Source organism: Mustela nigripes, chromosome 12 (assembly GCF_022355385.1).
Source record: "Mustela nigripes isolate SB6536 chromosome 12, MUSNIG.SB6536, whole genome shotgun sequence".
NCBI lineage: Eukaryota > Metazoa > Chordata > Mammalia > Carnivora > Mustelidae > Mustela > Mustela nigripes.
Genome location: NC_081568.1, coordinates 41,224,835 through 41,252,126, shown reverse-complemented (window position 1 = coordinate 41,252,126; position 27,292 = coordinate 41,224,835). Strand labels below are relative to the sequence as shown.

Here is a 27,292-nt window from a genome sequence, read left to right as displayed (position 1 = left end):
AGAAAGGAACGGCTTATTGTACTTGTTCTCATGTGTCTATGATTTTCTTCACCAATGTTTCCACCCTTTGTGGGCACATGGAGATCCATGGGGCTCTTGCACTCAAACAGCACCTAGAAAATAAAGCTAAAGCAGCTTTAAGGCAAAATAAAGGCTATACTGCGAGAACCTGAAACCAAGGAAATGACACCACGTCCAAGACGGACAGTCCCGTCTTCACCTCTTCTGGGGGTAAGAGGGCACAGGAAAACAGCTCAAAGGCACGCACATGCAGCACACAGTTCAGGTCTGTTCTTCAGATCCTCTGGCCAGAAACGGTTTTTTGTGTGTGTCGGTTTTGTTGGTTTGTTTTTTTTTTTGGGAGGACCAGAAACTGTTTTGCAGTTGTCAGTTGGTGAGTGTTTTTGCTTGAAAACATGTCAAAATATCACTTTCCGCATGTTTATTTAGTGCGCTCATGTGAAAAAGGCGATGTAGCCAGACAAGGAAGTCCTTGTGCAGAAAAGTGAGAGAATTTTCGAAAAGTCATAACGAGAAGCTGGGCACGAACGACTGGTTCATGATCTCCATGCAATGTGACAGAAGGAAGGAAGAGGGAGCTCAGAGTGCTGCAGGGTCCACTTGGACCAGGCTTTTCTCCAGGAAAGTGAGCCCCAAACCAGAATCCTTTTCCCACTTAGTGGGCAGGGTGTCCCTCAGCAAACACGTCGACAAATAAAGACACACCGGGATGGGGCTGTGGGTGGTATTTTCTTTTTTAATCTCCATAGTGTATTTGTTAAGTTTATTTATAAGCAGATCACTTCACTATTTACAGTACATGAGCATAGAGATTCTACAGTTTTTGTGATGTAAACAATAACCCCACAGTAGGAGTCTGAGGAAAGAAGCCAGTTCTGAAGTATTTACAGACGTTAAAATAGAACTTTATACTCACGGAATAATAATACATAGAGCCATTTGGTTAAATTATCTATGAAACTATAGAATCTGACAATGTACAAATACAGGAAAACGGTTTCTCATTTAGAAGGTAAGACAGATAAATCACACCAGAAATAAAATAGGGACGATGACAACCACAATCATTAAAAGCAAAGAAGGTGTCTTCCTTGCCTGTTACAGATAAAGTATTTATATAAATAAGGACACAACCCAACAAAATGGAAAAAATATATAAAAATCCTCTACCAATTAAAAAAAATAGCAAAACTAAAAACTCGATTCTCAATCATTAGCAGTGTCCTTTAAAAAATTAAAATTTAGCTTTCTATTATAAATAACAAAGCAGATGTGTCCCTCTGTATAGGTGAAATTCTTGCACCTTTCTCAAGAAATGCATCAATGTAATTCCACACATACACACAAACACAGGCACGCACACGAGCAGACAGACATACGTGCGCACGCACACACACAGACATACACACACACACAGCCTTGCGCTCACGCACCCCAGGCTGTAGTTACCTTGTTGAGCTTCCCAATAAATAATGCCCCCTACAGTAGTACCCCTGGGGATGCCCAAACCTAACAAGTTTAGCCATTCCCTGGTTTGACCCTGTCCCAGAGCCAGGGGAAAGCCCTGGCTTCCTATTGCTCAGAATTCTCTAGGCTGCATGGTCACACCAAGAGAAAAGGATTTGAGTCCAAGATTTGGAAATGCTGGAAGGGACCACAGGGACCACCTCGCCCAGTCGATTAAGGCTAGCTACAGACATCGTCTCTTTAGAAACCTGGGGTTGGAGAGAGGGGTCTTGTGTTGGTTCCAACCTTAGCAGCCGCCCCTGGAGGACACAGGTCCTCGAAGCCAATACTAATACCGGGGCACAAGGAGGCGGGCGTGAATTCCCAGAGCAGGCTGCACTGAGGCAAACTTCTGCATGGTCGTCTTCCCCAGAGACCATCTGGAAATTCAGGCAGTCCGCCTCCCTGTTCCACTGACCACACTCCCCTTGAGATCTCCAACCTGTTTCCATCGGACTCAGAACGCCCCTCAAGAAACAAAGTTGGGAAGAGTTTATGACTTTTTATTCCTAACACAAAAACATTTGACAACATTTTTCAATACAAAATACAAAACCAAACAAACAAACAAACAAAAAAAACCAAAAAACCAAACCTGTTTGGCTATTCAGTGGACCACATCAAAGGCCATGGCCAGGCCCCTCCCCCAATCCCTGGCCCTAGAATCCTCACACCTAACCTCTTTGCTCACCCCGAGGGTACAGTGCAGGCCACCTACCAGAGGTTCACTTAACAAGGTCAGCAGCTGGGCTGCTAGTATTGCGGTTACAGTAAACCCCTAATGGGCACCTGGACACAGGGTCCACTCCTGTCTCCTCTGCCCACAGGGTAATTAGTGTGCTTCTCAAGTCTATGCAAGTCTACTAAGTGGTTGCTTCTGGAGTCTTCTGACTGGTGTTACACCAGATCCTAAGCACACAGACGGTTCACTCAGGCCATGACATTTAATTCCCCAAACTGGTGCTGGTCAGCAAGGTGGCCAAAGGATTTATTTGCCTTCCATCTGGGTAGCTGGTGGATACAGTCTTTGGCCACTAGAGGGCGACCAGACGTTGATAAGGCAAAGTGCTGAGGCAGACGCTGACCAATCCCTTCACAAGTCACCCAGGGGCAAGGCTGGCCAAGTGGGAAAGGAGGCTCTGTTGGGGTTCCTTGCAGGATCCTTTGACAAAACATACAGCACAGAGAGGGTTTAGCTATAGAAACATGTCTTTGAGGCATTGCTCTGACCAGGGCTGGACCACCTACAAAAACGTATTCTTCAAGCCCCCGGCTCGTGGAGCTGGGTTTCTATGCTGCTTCCAAAATCTGCATGGCATCATCTGGAAGAACTGGAATATCTGAAAATCTGTCCCCCGAGACCTCAAAGCCTCGGCCAGCACAGCTGGATTATTAAAGAAACGAAAAGCAAAAGCTGCCCTAAACATATGCAGCGTGATCAGTGCCTCCTGTTGCCCCATAGGTTTTACAATCATTTGAAGGAAATGTGTGAAAAGTGCCTAAGTGAAGCTGTTTTGAAAAAAAAAAACAAGTGTATTGCTAGTATCGTCTGAGAGCGAGAGAGAAACAGCCAAGCGGTCACAACATTCGGATTAAAAGCTGTTCGGTGGGGACGATGACAAGGCTAACGTGAGATGTGCGACCGCCACCTAGCCAAGCTGCGGTCGAAACTCTCACCATCCCCATGAGAAACTATGGCTTAGATCTGGCCTGGGGAGCTGGCCTCCTCATACAAGGGAACTCGGCCAGGACCATGTGGGTTTGAATCTGCTGCTGGTTGGTGACCATGCGGAGAGCTCTCGCCCGGGGAAAGAAGCTGGAAGCAGCCCGAGGATGAGATCGGTTTCACAGGGAAGTGACGGACTCACGATGCTCCCACGTGTGAACCCCAGGAGTTCAAAAGGGGCCCTGGTGCTTGTTCCGTCCAACGCTCTCCTTCCTTAGTGGAGAGAACACAGGCCCCAGATCACACAGCAAGTGAGAAGTGTTGGGTTTCTCACTGAGATGGCTTATAGTTAGGAGACTTGCTCTGTAAACCCATTTCCGTCAGCTGGGCTATTTTAGCTTTTTATACATACGTAAAAATAGGTACCGAGATCTAAACTCACTGTTCCCTTCCTCGAGGGCCTCCACCGAAAGGGCCAGCAAAGGGCTAGCCCTAGGATTGACTCTGCCACTATTTAGGAAGGGATCTCGCTCCCCTCTCGGACCGGCCCCCCTCCCAACCCCAGCCCAAGCCCTAGGAGAGTACCTCACACAGCCGAAGGAAACCCGTATTTGCCAGCGTAGAAACACGGAGCCAGGCTGAAATGTTGTGGTTTCTCAAAGTGCTTTTATTGGTTCAATGCAAAGTCAGCCTCTGCCTACTTCCTAGCATCCTTCGGCCGGCTCCCGGGGGTCCTCCACCGACCCAGCGTCTGTGGGTTTCCCAGCCCCCGAGCTCTCCTTCCATTTACCCTGTACCTCCGGACTCTGCACACCGCCCCGAAGCCCACCTCTGCGGGCAAATCCCCCCGGGGACTCGGGGCCCAACTTCAACATATTGCACAGAAGCACTAGCTGCTTGCTTTCTGCCCCAGTGGGAAGGGGTGAGGGGGTCCCTCTTCTTTGGCCAACAAAACCATGAGGTTCATTTTATTTGCTTTTGTACAGCATCCCATTCCTTTCCTTAGTCCTATCTGAGGGAAACCACTGCATCCCAGATGCTAAGAAAAGTACTACAGGTTTCTGACTCTGTGAGTCAGAGCAACCCACCGTCCAGGGTCTGTGCTCTCTCAGGCTCAGTTGAGATTTCAACAGAACCCAAGGCCTGGGGTGAGGTTCTCCCCATCCCTGCACAAGGACCACATTATCAAGGCCTTCCGTGCCACCACCTCTCACTACCCGCCCATTGGCCTCAGCGGGCAGGCCGCATATGCCTGGAAGAAACAGCTCTCAAAACTTCCATCAGCACAGGTTCTACGCAATGAAAAGTCTTCTAAGTGCACCTCTTCCTACACCAGGACGTGGGTGCTGAGAGCTCAGAGCTCTCCTCCCTTTCTCCTCCTGCCCCTGAAGCGCGCCCCCACCCCCCCCGACCCGAGCACGGTCAGCACGCCACACGGCAAGGCCCCACAGCAGACGTGGACATCTGACTCGTGGCTCTTTGACTCAAAAGCTGTTTCCTGGATTGGGAGCAAGGTGTGATGGGCTAAGGGGGGGTGGGTGGGGTGGGGGCTTCTCTGCACTCCATCCACTCATATTCTTTACCTCTTTGATGCATTTTCCTTCGGTAACCAGAACCCCCAAGAGTGAGGATTCTGATTCAGCCTGGTACCGACTGAGGAAGGAGATGAAGAATTCCACTTAGCGATTGGATCGGACATTTCTGGAAACACCAGCACGGCACAGAGATGGACAGTACAGCCTGGGCGGCTGTCAACACAGTCTACAGTAAGCTTTTATGGCAATCACATGTAAACATCATCCAGAGCAAATACTAGGACACAGCTACAGTGAGGTGGTTGCCAGTGGCAGCTGCTCCCTCTGGGTTCCTCCTTAATATGGTGGGCAAGAGACCAAGGTGTACTGGTTTTCCTGGAGAGACCCTGGAGTCTCCTTGGTTGTAATACACAGCACCGAATTGAGTCTTCCGGAGAGAGGTTGTCTGTAGGCTCGGTCAGTTTTTTAACTTGGAGCCTTGCAGGGATGGGACGGCAAGCAGAAAGTGCCTCGTGCTCTTGGCCGGCCAGGATCCTCTCCCCATGCAGCCAGCCCTGACCTGAGGCACGGTGCCACGCAGTGCCAAGCTCGGATCTCTGCTCTGCTCTAGGGGCAGGGGCTAAGTACCTTCGAGTGCCCTGTATTCATCTGAAGTGGATGGGGAGCCTCAGCTGACCCAGAGCACGGGAGGAGACACTGGTCTTCCACTAAAAATCTGCCTTTCTTTACCCTCCCCTACCACCTGCCCAGGGAAGAATTTCTGACTTAGGGCAAACCTAGAAACAAGCATGTAGGAGGGGCTTAGAGAACCTCTAGCCCAACTCCTTCTGCAGCAGAGGGGAGGGGGAGGGATTCTGTGACTTAGGTGAGACTCAAGGTCACCAAGTTCTTGGTGGAGCCAAGACTCAACGCAGCTTTCCAGACTCTGAATCTGGAGTTCCTTCCTACCGGCTTCCACAGGACGAACCCTCAGTGTACTCCTCAGTGCAAATTAGGACTTAGGAGAGGCAGCAGGCAGATTTCAATTCTACTCTAGTGCATTCCATACCCATCTACTGTGTGCCTACTGTGCGCTAGGCAGTGAATAGCTATAAAAGGAATTTACAATGTTCAGGTCTGTGCTGTGGAAGTCCCTTTGTTTGGTTCATCCTCATAAACCCCACCTCCCTCAAACATATCATATCTGCTATTCCGCTTGCCCCACACTCAAGTTAGGGTTATGTGTCACAGTATTATTGGGAGTCCCTGCCAGTGAATGGCTTTAGGGAAATTTTCTCTCATAGATCAGGACATGATAGAAAGGAATGGGCAGTATGAATCCCAGCCACCATTTGGTTCTGTATGATGGAAACCTTTCAAAAGATCAGACCAGAATGTCAAATGATAAACTCTGATCCATTAATAATGGCTGTCCAGAGTACTGTGCTCAGAGTTCTAAATGAACTCTCAAGCTCAAAGAACATGAGTTCTGTGGTCGATTGGTTATGCCTGCCACTGGCCAAGGATGTGGAAGTAGTGGTACATGTGTCACGTATTTGCCATCTTGAGCTAGATACCACCTTTGCAGAAGCTAAGAGCTGGCAGGACCTTAGGGATCAACTTGCCTACTTCTCCCCCTCAGTCCATTTCACAGAAAAGGAAACTGGGGCCCAGGAGGGATATATGGGAGCTCAAATTCCCTATTCCTTCTAAAGCCTGTTTCCTCCAGCCCTCTCCATGGGCTTGGAGTATGCTCATCTCCCAGGACATGCTCACTGGCCCAGCATTACTACTCAGGTATTCGATCACCTTAAAAATAACAGTAATAATCAACTACCCACTCTCAAAAGTTGTAAGCCTGGCAGGAGCAACACACTGAATTAGCTTGTTGAGTTTAATGAGTTAATTTCAAACATGTTTAAAGCAAGCAGAACTTTTTGCTTTCTTTTTAATACAAAAATTTCCCAAGGAACCCTGACATCTGAACAAGATAAAGTTGGGAGCTGCTCTTTCTGAAGCAGCAGTCACAAGCTCATACCCTGCCTGGCCACACTTGCCCTCACAAACGGCCCCCAATGCACCCGCAGAGCATCCCAGCTAGACATGGTTTGACATCACTCAAGAACATAAAATTTAAAGTAAAGCCCAATTAGAATGTTATCTAAGCTGGAAAGGACCTTGGTGATTGTTTTATCCACCCCCAGTCCTCACATGCCCCCACCTCACTCCCTCTGCCCCATGCTACCCAAACCCCCCTACAGGTGAAGGAACGGGAAAGATGAGCTGGTAGAAGGACGATGGGGTCGTGGCTGGCCCCAGAAGTATGACTGTTCCCTGATCACCTGCCTGTGCCACTCCAGGTGTGTCACTAAAGCTCTGGTGGCATGTCCACAGGTATAGGCAAACCACAGAACCCTCTAGGTCAAGACGCACGCCGAGCCTAAACCTGCCTAATGCTGGGGAGCCAGCTGCTGACTTAACCTTCCAAGTAAGCCCAGAGGCCTCTAGCCTGTGGCCCAGCGTAGCTGGCCTCACCTCTACCAGCCCCTGGAACTGTGCCTTTTTACCCAAAGCTACTGCAGCAGCATGGGATCAGTAATCAGGAGGCCTAGGCTGGGTCACTGCTCTGCCTCGTCACTGGCTGCGGGACCTCAGGCAAGGCCCATCACCTCTTGGGGCACTGCCCGCCTCACGTGGAAAAACAAGGATCAGGCGGCTCACCCCGCCTGCCTTATGAGGTCTGCCAGGATCCCAGCACTCCAGGCTAGGCCCAAGTTCTGAGCACCAGCTGGCGTCCAGTGAGGGTTCTGACTGGAACTGGACCTGCACATGCTCAGTTTGACTCAGGGCAGAGCTTGGCAGGCAAGTCTCAGAAGCCTCTCTCCACTGCTCTGAGTTGTGGCTGTAGGCCACACTGCCCTGGGGACCAACCCACCAGCCACCCAGCACCTCTAGGGCTTTCTGGCAGAGGGAGCAGAGTAGCTCAGTGGCAAACACCTCACGACAGTGCATAGTTAAAAAATCAAGGAAGCAATACAATAATCCCAGGCACAGTACGTCTGAGCCATAAATACATTATTTGAAGGATATATTTTTTTTCTTCAATTAAAAATGAGCATATAATCCTGATTCTATTCACGAGTAACAATTTCATCATCACATACTACGGACAAGAAATGTTATGGTGAACACGGCTGCACGTCTACGAGGGAAGTCGGTCAGGGAGATAAGGGACGTGGGGGACTGACCCAGCACTGGGAGGCGCGCCCGGGGCCGCCCGCCGGAAGCGAGGACGCTACAGTGGCAGTGGGACGTCAACATCATGGAAACTCACAGACAGAAGCAGCTTTGTTCAATGTAAACATTGATTTTTTTTTTTTTTTTTAAAGGACAGCAGTTTCAAGTCTCTCTCTCTCTCTCTCTCTCTCACGCGCTCGCGCTCTGGCCTTCTCGTATACTTAATTTCTTTGAAAACGTAAACATATTGGAAGGGCCTTGTCTGAGGTATTGAGGTATTCCTCGAAGGTTAAGGCTGTTATCAATGCAGGCTCTGCTGGGCCTCCTTCAGTAAGCTGTCAAAATCCATGGCTTCGTACTTGTTTTTCATGGACGCAGGGAGGGCCTCTTCTGAATTGGAATCTGGGCAGGGGGTGAAGGAGTCAAGGAGAGGGGAAGGCAGTGAGCAACTCAGAGAGGCCAGACGGTCAGAAGATCTGCCACCAGGGTCAGCCCCGTGGAGCACGAGTGGCCGAGGCCTCAGGCAGCACCAGACAGCAAGCACTACCCCCTGCCAGCCGACTGGGACTCCTCTGCCAGGTCATTAGTGTCTTGGGGCTGCCCTGTTTCCAGAACGTGATGGTCCCAACTAGCATACCCCAGAGCTCCTCTCTGGCTCCAATATCCTATACATCTGTTTCCCTAAGAGCTTCCTGCCCACTAGGAGACCATTGCCAGAGTCACATAAGATGGCCTACGAAGCTAGGACGCCCTCATGGTGCAGAGATGGAACCAGGTCCCACGTGCGTGGACGGGCAGCCAGGCGCAACACCGCCTGGCCAGGAGCCCTCTGCGTTTCCTCTCCCTCAGCCCCATACTATGGAGGCCGTGTCAGATTCCCCTCTATAGAGCGTTCTCTCCTGAATGGTACGTGTCTGTCCTTCTTCACTAACTCGTCCCCCAATGGTGAGGGGTGGGGCGACGATATCATTTCGCTGTGGCCCGTGAACTGACAAGGCTGCCTGCTGCCTGTTGGGGCGACCATGGAATGCCCCCGAAAAGCAGCAGGGCAGCCACAGGCCCTGTGAGGTCAGAGAGACAGTTAATCTGGTTCTGCCAGCTGGCTGTGAACTTAAGACCAGACCTTCCAAGAGGCCACAAGGGCCTCAAATCTCTCTCTTGGTACCAGTCTTGAGACAGGACAAGACGGACCAGAGACCAGAAGGAAAACAAGATGGCAGCCTCCAGCCCGCGAAGTTTTACCCATCGGCACAATTTAGTGTGGGAGCTGGGTCCACAGGGGGCTTTAGGTGTTCCCAGAGTGTGCCAGGGCCTTGTGCACTTACCATAGTCAGCGTGTCTGGGCCGGCAGAAGTGCGGGAGGCCCCCGCAGCTCAGCTGGAATGAGGGCTCATGGCGCTTCCGCAGGGCAGCGCCCTTCCTCAGAGACAGGGCCGCATGCTCAGAACACCGGTAGGTGATGAAGCCATACTTCTCGCCTCTGTGGGGAGAGGTAGGGGGAGTGCGTTACTGAGTCAGCTTCGTCGACACTCTCGGAGCACCCACGATGAGGTGCCGAGCAGAGACCCACACTAACTCAGTGACCCTGTCGCACGGTCCCCGAATACAGAGGATGGTAATCCCAGCCCAGCAATAGTCAGAGCAGGTGATGCACAGACCGGGCACCTCCACCTTCAGACCGCCCTGTGAGTGGCTCCTGGCTCGTTCTCCCCCTCAGGGATGAGGAAACTGGCTCCGTGCTCAGAATTTGCCCAAAGGTGAACAGCAGGCAGGGTAGGGTACTCAAACTCGGGACTCCCGCCAAGAAAGCTTATTTGCCTCATCTCTACCCCAACTCTACCTCTCCTGCCTCCTTCGAAGTCAGAGCTGGCCATCACCTCCTTGGCCGCGAACATGGCCTCCCTCTCCCCTAATATAGCCGGTGTTTGTATACATCTCGTCCTCTGGGGTACACAACTCTGCCTGCTCAACACCTCTGCCTGCTCAGCACCCACTCCCCTTCCTCTGACAAAGGCGCCCCGTGCTCCCAGCGACTCGTCTGAGGATGACCCTGCTGCCCAAAGCAGAACTTCAAAGACTCTATGCCAGCTCTTGGCTGGAACTGTGAGGGAGACCCCTCCTTTCCCTGGTAGGGAGGGAGGTCAGCTTAGAGCTCCAGGCAGCCATTCTGCCACTGAAGGGCAGCCTGCACGAGGACGATGCTGAGGCGAGGGGGACCTGAAGTCAGTTCTTCCTGCAGCTGTTCAGCTCCACAAACAGGAAGGAAAAGCATCCTGGCTGCTAGTCCCTCTGCTATGTATAATTCTCAGGACAGAGACAAGGTGGAGGTCCCCCACCGCCCAGGACAGGCTCACCAACACTGGGCGCCCAAGAAACACTTGGCTGAATCACATTTCCCAACACCTCTCTGAACCAGGCCAAAGTGGGACCCCTTCTGCCTCCTGAAACGTCCAGGACTGCTCGCTCTGTTTTTCATGTTCTTTGTTCTTTCTGATGCCCTGAGGATTACGCAAAACTTCAAACTTCAAACTTCAAACTGTGCAGTGACTTTCTTTTTTTAAATTGTGATAAAAACACCAAACATAAAATGTACCATCTTTAGATTCTACTTGTACAATGACTTTCTCTTTTATTTTTAATTGTGATAAAAACACCAAACATAAAATATACCACCTCTCAAACATGTGGATAGTTCAGTAGCCGCTTTAACACACAGTAGTGTGTTAAGTACATTCACTCGGCTGAGAACAGACCTCCCCTCTCTCTGCTTGTCGTTTCCAGGACTCTGCCTGACTCCAGATACCTCACGTAATGGAATCATGCAACCTGTGTCTTTCTAAGAAGGCCGATTTCATGGAGCATAAAGAGGTTACGATTATCAAGGTTCATCCACGCTTGCAGCACGAGACAGGATTTCCTCCCTTTCTAAAGCTGAATAATATACTCCATGGTAGGCAAAGACTACATTTTGTTTATCCGTTCATGAGTCAACAGATACTTGCAGTGTTTCCACTTCTTGGTTATTGTGAATAAAGCTTCTATTCACATGGGCGTGCAAATATCTCTTTGAGATCTTGCTTTCCAGTCTCTGAAGTATTTACCCAGCAGTGTGATTGCTGGATCATACGGTAACTATCCGTTTCATTTTTTCAGGCACCGCCACACCAGTCTGCATTCCTGCCAACGTGCGCAAGGGTTCTGATTTCCGCCCACCCTTGTCAACACCCGGAATGTTCCGTAGCCGCCTTAATGAATATGAAGTGTGTAATGATCCCTACACAGAAATTATTTTCTCATTGAAGCTTTCTAAAAATAGCGTTAAGTTAGAATTTAAAAACCTTAATCATCTACTTGGCAAACGCAATGGGAGATACTTCCGCGTTACCTCAAAACCGACCAAGCTTTGACATCGAAGTTGTGTGTTTACACGCAACCTGGTCTGGCAGAGCCCTTGGCAGATGACCACTGTGACCCCAGGGGAGCGAGGAAAAAACCAAGATTCCCAGCAGAGTAAAAGGCCTGAAACTCGCTGCTCTGGAGGAACGGAGGGATGTGAACAGCAGGGAGGTTCCAGAACACATGTGCAGCGAAGCCTCAGGGACTGCCTGCTGCCCTGTACCAGCCCCAGGGTAGAGAAGGTAAAGCAGATCCATGGGCTGCGGACTCAGCTCTGCTACTCACTAACTAGCTGCTCACTTAACTTGGCTGAGCTCCCCAAGAGGGAGAACGATAGAGTGCCCGGGGCACAGGCTTGTCAGAAGGCTGAAGAAAATGCACAGGAATTACCTGGCACTTAGCAAACCGTGGGCTTGCTGCTGGACCGTGACCGGACCTTCTCAGGGGCCTGACTCCAGGTCCAGGCTGCGGCATCATCAGATTTTCATCCCATCTTCTCAAGCGTCTCTGTGTGGCCAGCCCTGGACGGGGCCCTCTGCCCCTCCCTGCCCCTCCCCACCCCTCCCCCCTCTCCTGCAACAGCTTGAGCCGACCCACCTCTTGCTTCTGGTCAGCACCTGGCACTCCACTATCTCACCGAACACTTCAAAGCGCCTCTTCAGCTCTCGGGAGCTCATGTCACTGGAGAGATTCCGAACATACACCACACGGCCTTCGCCCTGTTCAAGAAAAAAAACACAGAGAGGCCCAGTCACTGTCTGGCTTCCTGGGACCCCCTTGATGGTGGGCTCCTGTGGAGTCCTCGTCCTCAGCCCGTGACACCTGGCCAAGCAGGTGACGGCAGCTGGGGCTGGAGTCAGAGGGAGGGCGATGACGATCCTTATCCCAGAAGACCAGCCTTGCTGAAGGAAGGGCTGCTGAGTGTCGGGTGGGGAATGGCTCCCAAAGGAAGCAACAGCTCCCTTGAAGGCAATGAGCAGAGAAGGGACAGAGACAAGAGAGGTGCTCATGATCATTCACGGAACTGCCTACTTCCAGAGTTGTGGTCTGAGTCTGGGACTTTTTTTTTTGGCAGTGGGGGAGGCTGTAGTCGAAAGGCAAGTTGCCCAGATGGTAATGGGCAAGGATGGGGAACCAGGTCATCGTGGGGGTCACGGTGGGCGGGGAGGGAAGACCACGGGATGCAGGCCCTCGGGCTCAGGGCCACCATCGTCCTCTGCTTTACCAGGACAGCGTGTGTAGACACTGGGACTAAGATCACTTCAGGTGAGCTGGCTGCCATGCTGTGGGCCCCTAGAACAGTCCGGCAGAGAGAGGGGTGGGGAGAAACCCAGACTGGAATGTCCCCTCCTCTCCTCTGCTCTGACTGGATCCCGTTCAAGCCACCGCTGGCAGTAGAGCTGCTCTGACCCACTAGGTCAGCTCTAGCGGCGTTCCCGGAAAGCCGTGCTCTGGTGGCTAAAACGGGCAGGTTCTGGTTTGGACAGGTTTCTCTGGGAAGAGGGTAACGCCAGTGATTCTGGAGCCTTCCCATTCTCATCTCACAGAAGTCAGGGGTGGAAAGCAACGCCCAGGGGCCACGGGTGGGCTGCGCCGTCAGCGACAGGGAAGCGGGTTCTGCTCAGTGAAGGAATGCCCTCCCCCACACCCAGGCTCCTGGCAGCTCCTTCCACCGACAAGGTTCTTTGCTGCCTCTGCCCCACGGTCCTAACAACTGCCTCGCTGGCGTCTAGCTACTTGCCGATGCCTTTCCCGGACCGCCCCATAAATACACCCTCCCCAACAGTCAGCCTGACATGATTAATCCCACTGTGCCTCTCCCCATCTCTGATTACAGTGTTTATTCCTTGTTTATGAGTCTGTTACCCTTCTCTCTGTTCTGCCCCAGCCACAGGAATGGGGACCACGTCCGTCTCGCTCATGCCAAGCACGTCACAACCGCCGAATGGTCACACACGGATTCCAGAAGATGCTCCAGGCATAGCCCGTGGTGGTCAGTGCCTGCTGGCTGACACCTGTGTGCCTCCAGGGTAACGACCTCACGGAATCCCCCACCTCCGCCCTGAAGCCCCTGTCCTGGGGCAAGGCCATCAAGTGCAAGTCTATTTGTCTTTCTGGGCCCCGTCTTACTTCCCTCCCCTTCTTTCTAAGTGTCATGGAGGAGCTGGTTCCAGCTCCCCTCTGCAGCTTCCTGGCACAGCCTGGGCCCGCAGACTAACTGGGGGGGAGGAAGAGGGAGGTCAGTAGGAAGCAAGGAGCGGGCTCTCCTGGTTCTTTAGCCCTGATCAAGCTGGGGAAGTCTTGGGAAGGACAAGGCCCAACTGCCTGTGTACGGATGAGTAAACTAGGGCTCAGGGAAGCTGGGAGACCTGCCCAAGGTCACATAGAAGGTGATAGCAGGGCTGCTCTGTGGCCTGGTTGGCCCAGCTCTGCTCCCCCGGCTCCCCCACCAGAGCCTGCCCTCTTGGCCCTGTCAAGCTGCCAGTGCTCAGCCCTAAAATCACCCCCGAATGCGGTGGCCGCACTTTGCACAATGTCACCTCTGATGCCCTTTGGGGACCCTGGTGCTTTTTGAAGTCAGAGAAATGGAATTATCTCATGCGGGCCGCAGCCAGCCTCAAAGGGCTTCGGGTCTAGGAAGCCCCGGCCCATCCTGACGCCCCTGCTCTTCCCCACTCGCTTTGGGCTCCGGGGCCCCAGATCACTTACAATGGCCTTTTCCCGCCGCTTCCTGGCATGCCGGACGCTTGGCGTTCCGTCTGAACACGGCCCTCTGCTCTCACATCTGTCAGTGAACAAGCAAAGCAGAGGCACTCACTCTCAGGAGGGGCATGGCAGGGTGGGTGGGGGGCAGCTGCCCCAGGAAGCAAGGGACGCTTCTTCAGAACTCACTCACGAGAGCGCCAGCAGAAGCCCAGCTTCCCCGCCAGCAGCGACGGCCCAGGGCTGCATGTAGGTCTGCACAATCTGGCCAGCTTCTGGGACTGGATCCCTGAGAACTACCATGTCGCTCATCAGCACGCTACCCGTCGGGGCCCTGCCTTTTTATGCCATGAGGGGTGGAAGGGCCCTTTTGCTTCATTACTGCATTTGCTCTGATGGAGGAAAAGCAACCTATGAGGTCGTATGTTTCCCTGTTTTCCAAAGGCAAACCCTGAGGCTCAGGTTCAATATGGCATCCGCCTAAAGCTAGGACATGGGGGAGCCAGAGCTAGAAGGAGGGCTGCTGACCCTAGACGTCTGCTCTGTAGCACTTGGTGCCCAGCCAAGAGGCGATCCCGACTGTCGCAGTCCCCACGGTCATGCTGGCCATTAGGTGCGTCAGCCCGCACAGTCCCGGGACACTCCTGGATGCCACACGCCTGCGTCCTTTCAGCTGTCTGCATGCTGCCTCCTCCTCCAGGGAGCCAGCTGTCGGAGTGGAAGCAGCATGGCATGCGCCGGAGGGGAGTCCCGGCTCTGCACATTCCGTCTGCGTCTGTGGGAAATTCAGCACGCAGGATAAGCACATCGTCCAGTCGGGCAGCCTGCATTTGAATCCTGGCTCTACTGCCTCCTGGCTGGGTGACCTTGGGCTAGTTACTTACATCCCCTTCGCTGCAGTTCTAGGACGGTAAGACAGGGAGAACTGACTACACTGCCTCCTTGGCCATTTGTGAGGCACGAATCAGAAAATGCTGAGCTCAAGAGCTGTTCAGTAACTGCTGGCTTGCCTTTCTGTTGCACCTCTTAGAGCCTTAGCTCCCTCGCCCACAAAATGGGGATAAGAAGCAGATGTGCCCTCCAAGTGCATCTGTGAAGCTAAACAGGGTCACAGAAGGGGCTGTGACTCACAATCTTCAGAGCGCTAGAAATAACAGAGGGTGCCTGAGTGGTTTCTGTCGGGAAAGTGTCTGACTCTTGACTTTGGCTGAGGTCAGGATCTCAGGGTCATGAGACCTAGTAGGGCTCCACACTGGGCGTGGAGCCCGCTTGGGATTCTCTCTCTCCCTCTGCCCCAACCTCTCTCTCTCCGATTTAAAAAAAAAAAAAAAAAAAAAGTGCTATAAATAACAAATACCATCATCCATTTGCAGACTGGCAGTTTCCCACCTAAAGAGCTGAGAATGACCGGAAGGTACCGTGGGGTTTGTGTTATGAAACCAGCTCAAAACACTTCTGTGGACCAATGTTGAGTACTAGAAGCACAGGTTTTAAAAAATGTGGGTCTAGAGAAGACGGAGGATGACTGGTTTACCAGGTTCACCAGGCGCCAAGTTCTGTCAGCTGAGCAAGACCAGAGTTAACCCATTAATTTTCTCTAGGGAGCAGAAAAAGCCAGCCCTGAACTTGGCCCAAAAGCTAGAGAAGGAAAAGGAGAAGCCATGGGAGTTTCTAGAGGGGCTCCCATCTCTCTGCAGGTGAGGGCGTGAATGTAGGCCTTCCCCCGACAGCCTGAGCTGGTCAGGAGGGAGCAGAGGCCAGGAAGCTCCAGCTCCAGCCTTGGGGGGATGTGTTTCAAAAACAAGACAGCCTTAGCAGCTTCTGAGCTACTAAATGTTGCAGAGGAAACAGCCTAATGCAGATGCCAAGTCACTTAGCGCACAGTGACCCGTGGGGAAAGGAGAATGGAGCCAGAAAGAGGGCCCAGAGAGGTCTGACCAATCACCCTGGCTTATTACGTAGAGGGGCTTTTAGAAAAATCAAGAGGGAACTCATTTTGAGTAACAGGTAGCTCAGGGAATCTTAACCTTAGTGTCTGGAGAATCTACAAACCCCCCAAAATTGAATGCCCAGTTAGAGGTCTACGTCTATTTTAAAGGGAAGACGCATATTTGCTTGATTCAGATTTTCAAACAGATACAAGCTGCTGGGGTAGATATATAAAGCTGAGTTTCTCTAAGAAAAGATATTTTTCTATTACCTGAATTCTGGGTTTCAGAGTATGGCACTCTGGGGACATCATCATCTCCTGGGAACTAGTCAGAAATGCAGATTCTCCCCCACCACCCCCAGACGTACAGAATCAGACCCTGGAAGGGTCCAGCCCTCTGTCCACAGGGGAACAAGGGTCAGGTGGCTGCTGCAGGGCTCTAGACCCAAGACCACCACCTAGTGGTCATTCAGGTTCATCTCAGGCGGAGGGTTTGGGACCTGCACTGACCCTCCTCGGGGCCTCCCTCCGCTGAAGAATCAGGGCCTGCTCTGATCAGGGAGAGAAGCAACCTGTCTCCACCAACATATGCCAAACCTCCACTCTTTCTGCCTGGCTCCCCGCTGACTTTTGGACCAGCTCCTTCTTTCGGACCAGTCCAGGGACCCAAGATATTATGAGCACACGGGCTCATGAGGCATCATCGCTGTGGGAAGGTAAAGCAGCTTCCAGGGGGACGGCACCGAGAAATGGGATGAAACCTTATGGCCGGTTTAAATCCAGGGTTTTTTTTTTTTTTTAGAACACAGATTAGAATTCTGCGATTATCCTTTCACGTGTAAATGTCACACAGATAAAAGACTGGATTTGATTTACAAATGTAAAAGCAGAAAACACAGATGTGTAAGGGACAAGTTCATTTAGACATAAGGCCATGAGTGGCCAGAAGTGGGCTTTCTTTCTCTCCTGGGGCCAGAAATTTGGGGGACTCCTGACCATCACACAGCCAGCTTTGCCTGCCCCTGGGACTTGCCCACAACCCCCCAGGGACACCACCCCCGGGACCTCTGACCGGGACATGGGCCACACAGGGAGACAGCCATAGCTTCAGGGCTCCTCCCTTCTGAGGCACCCTGGGAACTAGGGTCCTCAGCTACCCATCTGAGGCCCTCTGAGGCCACCCATCCATACCTGAAGGTCCTTCGAGTGGCTGGTGACCGGGAGCGGCAGGAGGAGGAACCAGAGCTGGAACGGCTGCGGGAACAGAGCTGCCGACCGGCCTTGCTTGGTGGGCTCTGGTAGGGGCAGTGGTCAGAGCGAGGGGGACTGACCCCCGAGTCCTCTTCATCATCGTCCTCCTCCTCCTCCTCCTCCAAGAGGAAGCTGCTCTCACCACTGCTGCTGCTGCTGTCCTCAAAGACCGTGTCGTATTCGGGACTCTTACAGGAGGCCAGGTCTTCGTCCTCCAGGGCGGTCTCTAGGAGCCCAAAGTGTTTGGTGAGGCTGGCACGGATCTCGTGGTCTCTCAGTAGCACACTGTCCTTGGCGGGGGCACCGCCATCACAGCTTCTGTCTTCCTCCCTGCTGGAGGCCTGCTCCTCAGCCCGTGGGGCACCCTGTTGGGGCCAGTCCTCAAGGTGGACCCCAGATGGCTCCCAGGACCTCAGCACCTTCCTCTGCAGGGTGCCTTCTGGCTTGAGCACCTGGCAGTAATCGTGGTCTCCAAAGGAACAGGAGAAGGGGCGCTTCTGACCTGTCTGGGAGGCTGGCTGGGCTGAAGCATGCCGCAGGTGGGACAGGAGCTCGCTCCGTTCTGGGTGCTTCTTTGGCAGCTTGTGGGCAGCTGCCGTGGTGGCCCCGAGCTGGAGACTCTCCAGGCTGGGGAGGCTGGGAGCTCTGTCTTTGCCTGGGCTGTGTTTGATGTCTGGCTTGAAGGGGTCCTCCTCTGTGGGCTTATATGGAGGTGTGGTGGGTGGGGTGAGTCCTAGCCAAGCAAGAGGAGAACCCTGTGAGGTGGAGACAGATCACTTCTCCAATGGACAGAGACTCTAGGTTGGGAAGGCAAGTAAGCAGCACAAACACCGCCACTTCCCCAACGGAATGAATGGCAGGCATCACTAATCGATCACTGCATTGCTGGCTGCGCCTGAGTGGGACCCGGGACTTCTCACAGTCCACGGTCAATCTTGGGCAGTAAAGTGATGAAATCCCCCTGCTGTCCCTCTGGAGCCTGACCACAGCAGCCCAAACCTTGAGGTCATTTGAGGTATCTCCAACTCCTCAATAAGCCATCTCCACTGCCTCTGATGTCTCCCAGAGTGGAAAGGAGGCAGGCACCACAGGTCAATTCTCCCACCTGGACAGGACCACCACAGTGCCATCTGTGTTTCCTGCATCTAACCTTGGCCTCCATCCTCCCCAGTGCACCCAAGGGAACTTGATAAACGCTCGAGATCTCTTCCTTCTGGGTCTCCCGCAGCCTCCAGGATCAAGATCAAACCCTCAGCCTGGCATTCCTCTCGGCCTCTCGGATTGCTCCCTCCTGCCCATCCCCTTTTGCTAAGCAGCAACTCCAGGTAACCAGCCTCCTCGGGGGCACCTGAGATTTCACCCCATGTGCCTTTGCTCCTACCACCAAGAATCTCCTTCTTGCCTCTTCATCTCCCCAACTTCTGCTCCTCCCGCAAGCCAGCTTGTAAGCCCCTGCTCTGGATGCCTTGCAGATCTTCCCCAGGGCCACATGTCTGCCCGCCCCACCCCGCCCCTTCCTCCATGCTCCCAGAGCGTGGGCACATCCTTATTTATGAATGTGTGTTCCTGGAACAGAACCCGGCGTGGCCTGAGTCTGTCTCCTACAGAAGGTGGTAGGCTCCTTTGGGAGAAGACATGGGTCTCGTCTTCTCCTAACCTTGCCCTCAGCTCATGTGCTGACCATTTGTAGCTGAATGGCTGCCCCCCCCCCCCACCCCTTACAACACTCCTCCTCTGTACCTTCAGACCCTGTGCCACGGCAGGGAGGGCTCGATGGGGCCGCTCGTGTGAGGGACTCGTCGCCAGGAGTTGTGTCAGCTCCCCCAAGGGCACCCTACCAGCCAAGCCCCTGGCTCACCTGCGGTGCCAGAGAGCTCCACCGTCAAGGTCTGCTCAAAGCTCTTCCTGCCAAAAGGAGGGTCACTGGTGGAGGTGGGGAGAACAGAAAGGCAAGAGGCCAATCAGCAGCAGGCTCCACTTCCCCAGCATGCAAGGAGGGCAGGGGGACCCTGTGACACACCCTGGTTCTGCTGCCCACAGAGGGGGGGTCCCGGGGAGAATTTTCTGGAAAAACCCCATGCTGGCTTAGAGGAACTGAAAGCCGCATATAGCCCTCACAGGAGACAGACACATGGTAAGCATCATCACCTTCCTTATTTTACAGACAAGCACCTGAGGCCCGCACAGGGGAGGAGACTTGCCCAAGGCCACACAGCATGATCAGCTTTCCCCTGCAGAGAAAAGAATTCCTTCCCCCTCCCCCGTCCTGGAGAGGACAGCTGATGAAATGGCCTGAAACCTTAATTCCCCTGCTTTCCCTGGGTCTGCAGAGACCTCCCTTGTAAGGGAGCCCAGTTACGGAGAGCCCCACATGGCAAGAGGACAGGGGCATAGGGACAGGGGCAGGCACAGAGGCTGATAAGCCACCCAACCCCCCCCCCACCCCCGATACACATACCCATCAGGACAAAAACTCATGGAATAACATACTAGTGATTTCCAAAAATCTACCTTTGTGACAAGGCCAGCATGAGGCACCTGGGAGAGTCTGAAAAGAAGATGAAAAAGAAAAAAATGAGATTCCCTGACAAAGCATCACTAGGAGACGTTTCCCTCTGGAGGAAACCCTGAACTCTCACTGGTACCAAGCAGGGCTCCCTGCAGGCATGTGACCCAAAGGCCTCTGTCATTTTTCAGGGAAGGGCAGGACAACTCAATGCCACCTTCGTTCCCAGGGTCTCAGCAACATTAGCTGCAGGCTGACTACTGGAGGTTTTGGAAAGAGCAGGTAGGTACAAGGGTGGCCCCTTCTGGCCAAACAGTGAAGTACAGCATGGGGGTGGACAGATGGACGTAGGACTTGCAAGCTGAACCGGTTGCTGGATACCTCTGTGCCTCAGTTTCTGGGTCTGACCACAGAGATTATGCCAGGCCCCCTGTGAGGAGTCAGTGGGGTTAAGCTGTGTCAGGTTTTAGACCAGCACCCTGACACAGCCAATATACAACAGACACCCGTTATAATCACCACCACTGCTCCCATTTAAAATTCAATGTCATTAGGGAGCTGCATTTACAGACTCACTCCTCTCGTCACATCATCACCGAGGATGTCTCCTTTAGAGCACGTGGCACAATTTGTAATTCTCTCCCTTTTTTTTTTTTTTTAAAGATTTTATTTATTTATTTGACAGAGAGAAATCACAAGTAGGCAGAGAGGCAGGCAGAGAGAGAGAGGAGGAAGCAGGCTCCCTGCTGAGCAGAGAGCCCGATGCGGGACTCGATCCCAGGACCCTGAGATCATGACCTGAGCCGAAGGCAGTGGCTTAACCCACTGAGCCACCCAGGCGCCCAATTCTCTCCCTTTTTAATTTACTCTGTGATTGCCTGTCTGCCCACTGACACACAAGCCCCATGAAAGCAGGCATCTCGCTCTGTGTCCACTAAAGTGGTGCCTGGCCCATGCATGACGCAAAACTCAGAGATGGCTGGGTGATTTCTGAAGATCCGCCCAACTAGCCCATTGCACAGGAAGGGAAGTCGAGAGCCAGAGAGCGGAAGGGACTTGCCCAGCACAGGGCTCCTGGCTCCCAGTGCAGTAGGGTATGCCATACCCCACCCCTGCCCCCTCTCTTGCAGACCACCAACTCCGATTACCTCTGGAAGGGAGCCGTGGGCAGCTGGGGTCCTCATCCGTGTCCCCACACCCACTCTCACAGGGGCTCTCCAGAGCCGGGATCTGGGGTCCCCGTGGGAGCTGCTGGTCTTGACCACTGTCCTCGTCCGTGGGGCTGCCCAGTGCCCCCTCCACGTTGTAGGCCTCCGGAGCCAGGCGCAGTGACGGCAGAGCTCCTTGGGGCTCTGCAGGGACCAGAGACTCATCGGAGAATGCCAGCCAGGGCCCCAGCTCCGGGTTCAGTCTCCTGGAGCGCCGCACGGGGCACACCACGTTCTCCAGCTTCCTCCCCAGCTTGGTCCATGGCAGACCTCGGCCGGGTCTTTTCCGGCCCCATTCCTCCTCCTCCTCTTCTTCCTCCTCTTCCTCCTCTTTTTCTTCTTCCTCCTCCTCCTCCTCCTCCTCTTCCTCCTCCCGCCGCAGCCTGGCTGACCGGCTGGCGTGTCCTTTCACTGCAAGGCGCAAGGGCCGCAGGCTGGGTCTGGGCCCAGTGCTCCTGGGCGAAGCTGTGATCCTCACCTCCTCCACGGGGGACGGGTGACCAGGGGAGGCCTGGCTGTCTTTGGGGGGCCTGGGCCTGGGGCGGGGCGTGAGGGAGGCATAGACAGGTGTGGCCAGGCGGTAAGGTTTGCTGACATCACAGAGGACATCTTGAGCCAGAAGTTCCCTCAGGATGGAGAATTCCGCCCAGGAGCCTTTGGAAGGGTGCTGGGACCGGGGCCGGGGCTTGGCCTGTGTGGAGGGGCTGCCGCAGGGCTGGGGGGCTGGCTCTGGGGCCTGGGGGGGCAGCTTCCTCTGGGGCAGGCAGTACGTATGCATGTAGTGAATGAGCTGCACCATGGCCTGCGTGTCGTCCCGGGAGCCCTGGGCGCCGGAGCCCGCTCCACCCGGTGCTGGGGAGGCCTGGGGCGAGGCCGGAGTTGGCTGGGGGCTCGGGCAGTCCTCCCCAGCTTCCTCCTCCTCCTTGGCAGGAAGCTGGGGGCTCAGGGCGGGTGGGGGCCACACGCCCCTGTCTGGGGAGCGGGCTGCAGTCTGAGGGCAGGACGGCACCGAAGTGAGGTGCTTATGCAGTTCGGTACAACTCCGGCTCTGAGACTGCGTCGTGGGGGCCCTCTTGTCTTGGGTGCCGTCCACCTAGGGAGAGAGAGAGAGAGGGCCGAGTGAGGCGGGAGGCCCGCACCGCCCCCCTCCACTCTGCCCCACACCTGTAAGCCACTGGTCAGGGCTCACGTGGCATGTGGCAGTGCTCGGCTGACGAGGAGTGAAGGAACCAGCAGCCTCCTCACAGGCCTCCAGCCGTGGATCTCGCCCCTTCCCGCTTCACTGCCACAGCCCTGCTCTGACCACCCTGCTCTCCTGCACGATGCCCTTCAGTAGTGGCACCGGGAACTACATCAGTGGTTGCCTGCGTGTGGGGACAGCGAAGGATTGTACGTGGCGGTGCTGGGGAGCCTTCTGGGATGATGGCAAATGTTCTAAAACTAAACTGTGGTTATGGCTGCACAACCGTGTACATTTAATACAAATCATCCAATTATACTTTCAAAATCAGTGCCTTTTCTGATATTTAAGTGACACCCCCATAGAACTGTTTAAAAAAAAAATCCTGATTCTTCCTCAAGGGCATGATGTTGTGGTTAAAGTCCTCTGCAGGAGTGTCCAGGGGCCCAAGGGGAAGGACTAAGTGCAGGCTCTGAGTCACGGGCCTGCAGGGAAATCACCTCTGAAACCTCTCTGAAAGTCTTGGAAGATGGAGTCCATGGAGGAAAAGGGATTTGCTTCGCTCCTTGGTGTTCAGGACAGAGGTGTGGACTCTCCTGTGGCTTCCCCCCAGAAGAAATCCAAACTCTTCACTGTGGTCTCCAGCGAGGACCTCAGGTTTCCGTGTGTCACCCATCAGAATAAGCCCGCTCAGAGCAGGCCACATCTTCCTGTCCCCGCTCAAACCCCATGTCTAACATGATGCCTTGAACACTGAGGTGTAGAAGAAGTCCAGTGCTCTTTCCAGAACCCCAAACTGGCCTCCAGAAGTACCCAGCACACCAGCTACAAGGGCTATGTGAGACACAAGGAGGGCCACTGGAAGGTGACTGAACTTGATACCCACTAGTAAGAGCTGAAGGGTGCACCCCTCAGAGGCCACCTGGGGGCCTGGTGGCCTGGGGACATGTGCACAAATACCTTGACACAGGGCCGCTGGCTCCTGGACCTGAGGCCTGCCTGGCGCCAGGCGGTTCCTTCCTTCTGCGTGTCGGAGCTTGAGGTCGGGTGGGACGTGGCGAGGAGGAGCTTCTGCAGCTGCGAGAGAAGCAGAGAGGAGAGGAGCATGGGGGCTGCGCTCCGCTGGGAGCCACAGAGATGCGCGTCTCGGAGAGAAGCCGGAGCCCACAGCTAGCTTCTTGGGACAGAGCATGCTCTGAGCCCAGGTCCTCACTGGACCACGGGAAGAACACAAGGGGGGCATTTCACTACCTAGAATATGTTCTCATTACGGGAAGCTCAGAAAAGCAGACTGTCTAACAATCTAAGACACACACACACAGGCATCCCCATAAAAAGTAAATCCTTTTTGGAGTTATCAACCCATAGAAGTACCTGTGACTTGGAGAAATCCACATAAATCTCAGGGAATGATTTCCCATTCTACTGTTAAAACCTGACATGAACACTTTATTGGGACGCTCTGCATACACCTGCAGTACACACACGTGTGTGCGCACGCACACACACAATCTGGAAAGTCACACAATGGTTCTTTGATATGGGATTCCAGCTGCTCTTTTTGGTTACTCATATCACACCATTAAAAGTTAATTTCTTAAATTAAAAAAGTAATACTTGTCCATGGTGAAAAAACACACACCACAAATATGAAGGGTAAACGATGAGCAGCAAGTCACCCTCCTGCCTGAGGTGTCCCTTGCTCCTTCCCTGAGGCAATGACTATGAACCACCTTCCTGTGACCCGGGCCCGAGGTGGAATTCGAATACACAAGAACCTATGTACCTATCACCTCCGACACACCTGACTATTTTTACACAGGCGGAAGCATACCCAAGCTTATGTAGCTTTTCTAATTTTTCTAGAAGAACTGCTGAGATGCTTACACTTCTGCACCCAGAGGGCAGCGGCACGGTGCACCCTGGTAAAAAGAGGGAGCTGAGCACCCCCTGAAAATTCCACCAGGGATCCCACCCCAGCAAGACTGAGGACAAGTCAGGAAGCATGCTGGGTTTTCACTACAGCACTGATATCCACCCCCACACCTGGGTGGCTCAGTGGGTTAAAGCCTCTGCCTGCGGCTCAGGTCATGATCCCAAGGTCCTGGGATCAAGCCCCGCATCAGACCCTCTGCTCAGCAGGGAGCCTGTTTCCTCCTCTCTCTGCCTGCCTTTCTGCCTACTTGTGATCTCTGTCTGTCCAATAAATAAAATCTTTTAAAAAAAAAGGGTGGGGATATGCCCCCCAGATCACCCAAGCAAGGAGCATCAAAGGCTCAGGCACCAGAGAAAAGACCACTCCTCACTCCCTTAAGAGCTGAGGCTTCTCACCACCCCCACCTAGACCTCAAACCAACACAGACAGCTCTGTGATTCTCTGACATGGACAGGGAAAGATCCCCGGGCTGGCGGGAAGGGACCTGGTTATGTCCAGCTCAGTCCCATTCACTATGAGACGTTAAGTGAGTCCTCCAGGCCTTGGTTTCTCCGTGGGCATAATGGCAGCAAGAACACTAAATGACTGGTTATGAACCTTTTTTTGACTCGGGAGTTTCTCATGGGGTAAGACAGAAGCTGCTGACCTCAGACACACAGAGATGTAGAGGTCCATGATGGGTTGCAGTCAGTCCACTGGTGGACTCTCTGGGATTCATGACTCCCAATTAAGAACTGGACATCTGGATCCCTTCTCAGGGCCTTTCTGAACGCTGTGGGTATGCTGGGAATCTAGACAGTGAGTCTGTTTCCTGTGCGTCTAGCACAGGGCCTGACGTGTGCAGCAGACATGGGGGAAAGGCAGTCTGAGGCATGGAAGAAATACCCTGTGGCCAGCAGGGGTCGCTCTCTGCCTCTCTGGGGTTTGATGCCTCTCCCAGAGAACCCACACAGAGAACTCCTCTTGGTAGTACTACCGCCAGCACTATTACTTAGATAGTATTTATTGAGCAACTTCTATGTGCCAGGAACTGTTCTAAATGCTCTCCGTGCATTTTCTGCACTCCTCCTAACAGCCTTTGAGATAAGCCCCATGATTAACCTCACCTTATGGACCAGGAAGCTGAGTCAGAGAGATGAGGGGTCTAAAGGACTCACAAGCACTAACTGGTGGGGCTGAGATTCAAACCCAGTCGGATTCCCGTCAGCAGAAGCCGCAATGTGGGACCAAACGTATTCTCTCGTGCCTAGCACACAGCAGGTGCTTACTAATTGTCTCACGCCACTCCAAGGAACTTGCAGGCAGTGGAAAAGAAGGATAAGGATTCTGGACCAGAAGTCAGAACATGGACTTGCTATGTTGGCCAGAGGAGACTCCTTCCCTGCTCTGGGCCTCAGTTTCCCCAGAGCTGCCCTTGATAAGTCACCAAAGGCCTTTCTGCTCAGAACTTTCCATGACCTGAAACCCTTCCCAGCTCAATAAGCTCTGATTTTTCCAGCTGGGTCTTGCCAGCCCCCAGGAGCTGTAGCACCAGGGCAGGGAGCCCAAGATAGGTGAGTGAAGCTGGACTTCACACGCCCCATGAACTCTCAGCTTCCGGCTTCCGGAACCCTCGGCCAGAATTAGGGGCAACTGCTTTCAGTAACTCTGGATTCCTTTAAGGATGTGATAAAAGCTGAGAGCTTCTACCCCCAAAACTGCAATGCCCTGTGCACATTCCCCCGTTCCACGTGTACTCACAGACGGCACTGAACTTCCGCTGGTGGGAGCAGCAACCAGTCTGAACTCTGTGGAGGACAACCTGGAACTAGCTTTCTAAACGGAAACATCGGGTATCTGTAGGCCCAGGAATTCCACTGAGAGGAGACAAAGGGCTGTGCCAGGGCACTGACCACAGTGGTGCAGCAGTGAGAGTTGGAACAACATGAATCCCCACCAACCAGGGACACGTTCAACAAGTTACGGTACGTCCTTACGGAAGAACATTATGCAGCTGACAAAAAGGACGGAGCAGAGAGACCTGGGCTCATCTGAGTATTCGAGGCACACACTTCACTGAGAAAAGGTGCAGAGCAGTGTATAAGGCAGACTTTCTCTTACAGTGTTTAAACAACAACAACAAAAAAAGTAGAAGAGGAAAGTCACAAAACAGATCAGTAACCATGGTTACCGCCAGGCAAGGAGAACGCAACTGCAGGAGGGGTAAGGAGGTTTTGCTTTGAAGGATCCACATTTCCTGTTTGCATTTTTACTGCGTGTATACGGCGTAACCTTTAGGAAAAGGTTTACGTGTGACTCTGAGGGTTAACCACACAAGGAAGGTGAGTGCATGAAATCCCAAAGTACCTACAGAGTACAGGGGGAGTTTCTGCGGTTAGCCCAGCTGTACCGGTGGGAAAGGTGAGGCCCGGAGAGGCCTTCCTGGCAGCCCTTCCAGGCTGCGCACAGAGAGCCCTGCAGGGGCTGGCGCCATCTCCCCTGCACACAACGACCCCTACAACCAGACACCACCACGTCCACTAGAAACAAGTGCTCACCAGCGAGAGCTCGTCCACTTCAGGCGCCGGGGCCTGGGGCCTCTCCAGCGAGGGGCTGGGGCTGGGAGGTGCAGAGGAGGGGGCGGGTGAAGCCGAAGTGCAGGAAGGCGCATCCTCCCCGTCCAGAGCCGGGAAGGCAGCCAGACCCACGTCATCTTCAGGGATGTCGTCCAGGGTCCTGGTGAGCGCTGCCAGGAGGGCCTCATTCTCACTGTCGATGATCTGAAGTGAGGAGCGCACAGTGTGGAGCAGAGAGGGACACGGTTAGTCAGCACCCGGGTTTCACGTCCCCTTAGTGGGAATCCGGTCTGCACAGGCAACTGCCCCACCATCACCCCACTGCCAAGTCCTCTCCTGTCCCTCCCCCCACTCAGATCGCTCAGTATCATCGGGCCAGCAGATGCCTGAGAAATATGTTATCGACTCCAGGAATCATAGAAGTTTGCACGCAGGCAGCAGGTGATCCTGGAAAGAGCCTCAGACTGGGAGCCCCAATCCTGGCTCTGCTGTCATCAATGTGGGCACAGGGCTGTCCACCTGAAAGACACCCGCTGTCCCCTTTACCACGGACAGTGGCTCCACACCACAGCCTCCTGTTCTAACTCCCGGGACCCAGCCCTGGGCCCCTGCAGCTCTCTGCTTCTGGGAACGGCATCCCATGGCAGCCTCCCAGCCCCGCTGATGCTTGGGCCCAGGCTGGC

At 53.6% G+C, this 27,292-nt stretch overlaps 1 protein-coding gene across 1 annotated transcript in view; it reads right to left on the bottom strand.

Moving 5' to 3' along the window:
• Positions 1-748: 748 nt before the first annotated feature.
• PPARGC1B (PPARG coactivator 1 beta) overlaps positions 749-27,292 on the bottom strand; it is a 111,202-nt gene continuing 84,658 nt past the window's right edge. Inside the window, exons 3-12 of the mRNA XM_059417141.1 lie at positions 26,592-26,813; positions 23,079-23,195; positions 20,879-22,031; positions 19,736-19,772; positions 19,083-19,147; positions 17,165-17,957; positions 14,050-14,125; positions 11,938-12,059; positions 9,270-9,424; positions 749-8,346 (exon numbers count right to left, since the gene is read on the bottom strand). Coding sequence (XP_059273124.1) covers positions 8,246-8,346; positions 9,270-9,424; positions 11,938-12,059; positions 14,050-14,125; positions 17,165-17,957; positions 19,083-19,147; positions 19,736-19,772; positions 20,879-22,031; positions 23,079-23,195; positions 26,592-26,813 — 2,841 coding nt within the window. The 3' untranslated portion in view covers positions 749-8,245. The remainder of the gene's footprint in view (positions 8,347-9,269; positions 9,425-11,937; positions 12,060-14,049; positions 14,126-17,164; positions 17,958-19,082; positions 19,148-19,735; positions 19,773-20,878; positions 22,032-23,078; positions 23,196-26,591; positions 26,814-27,292) is intronic.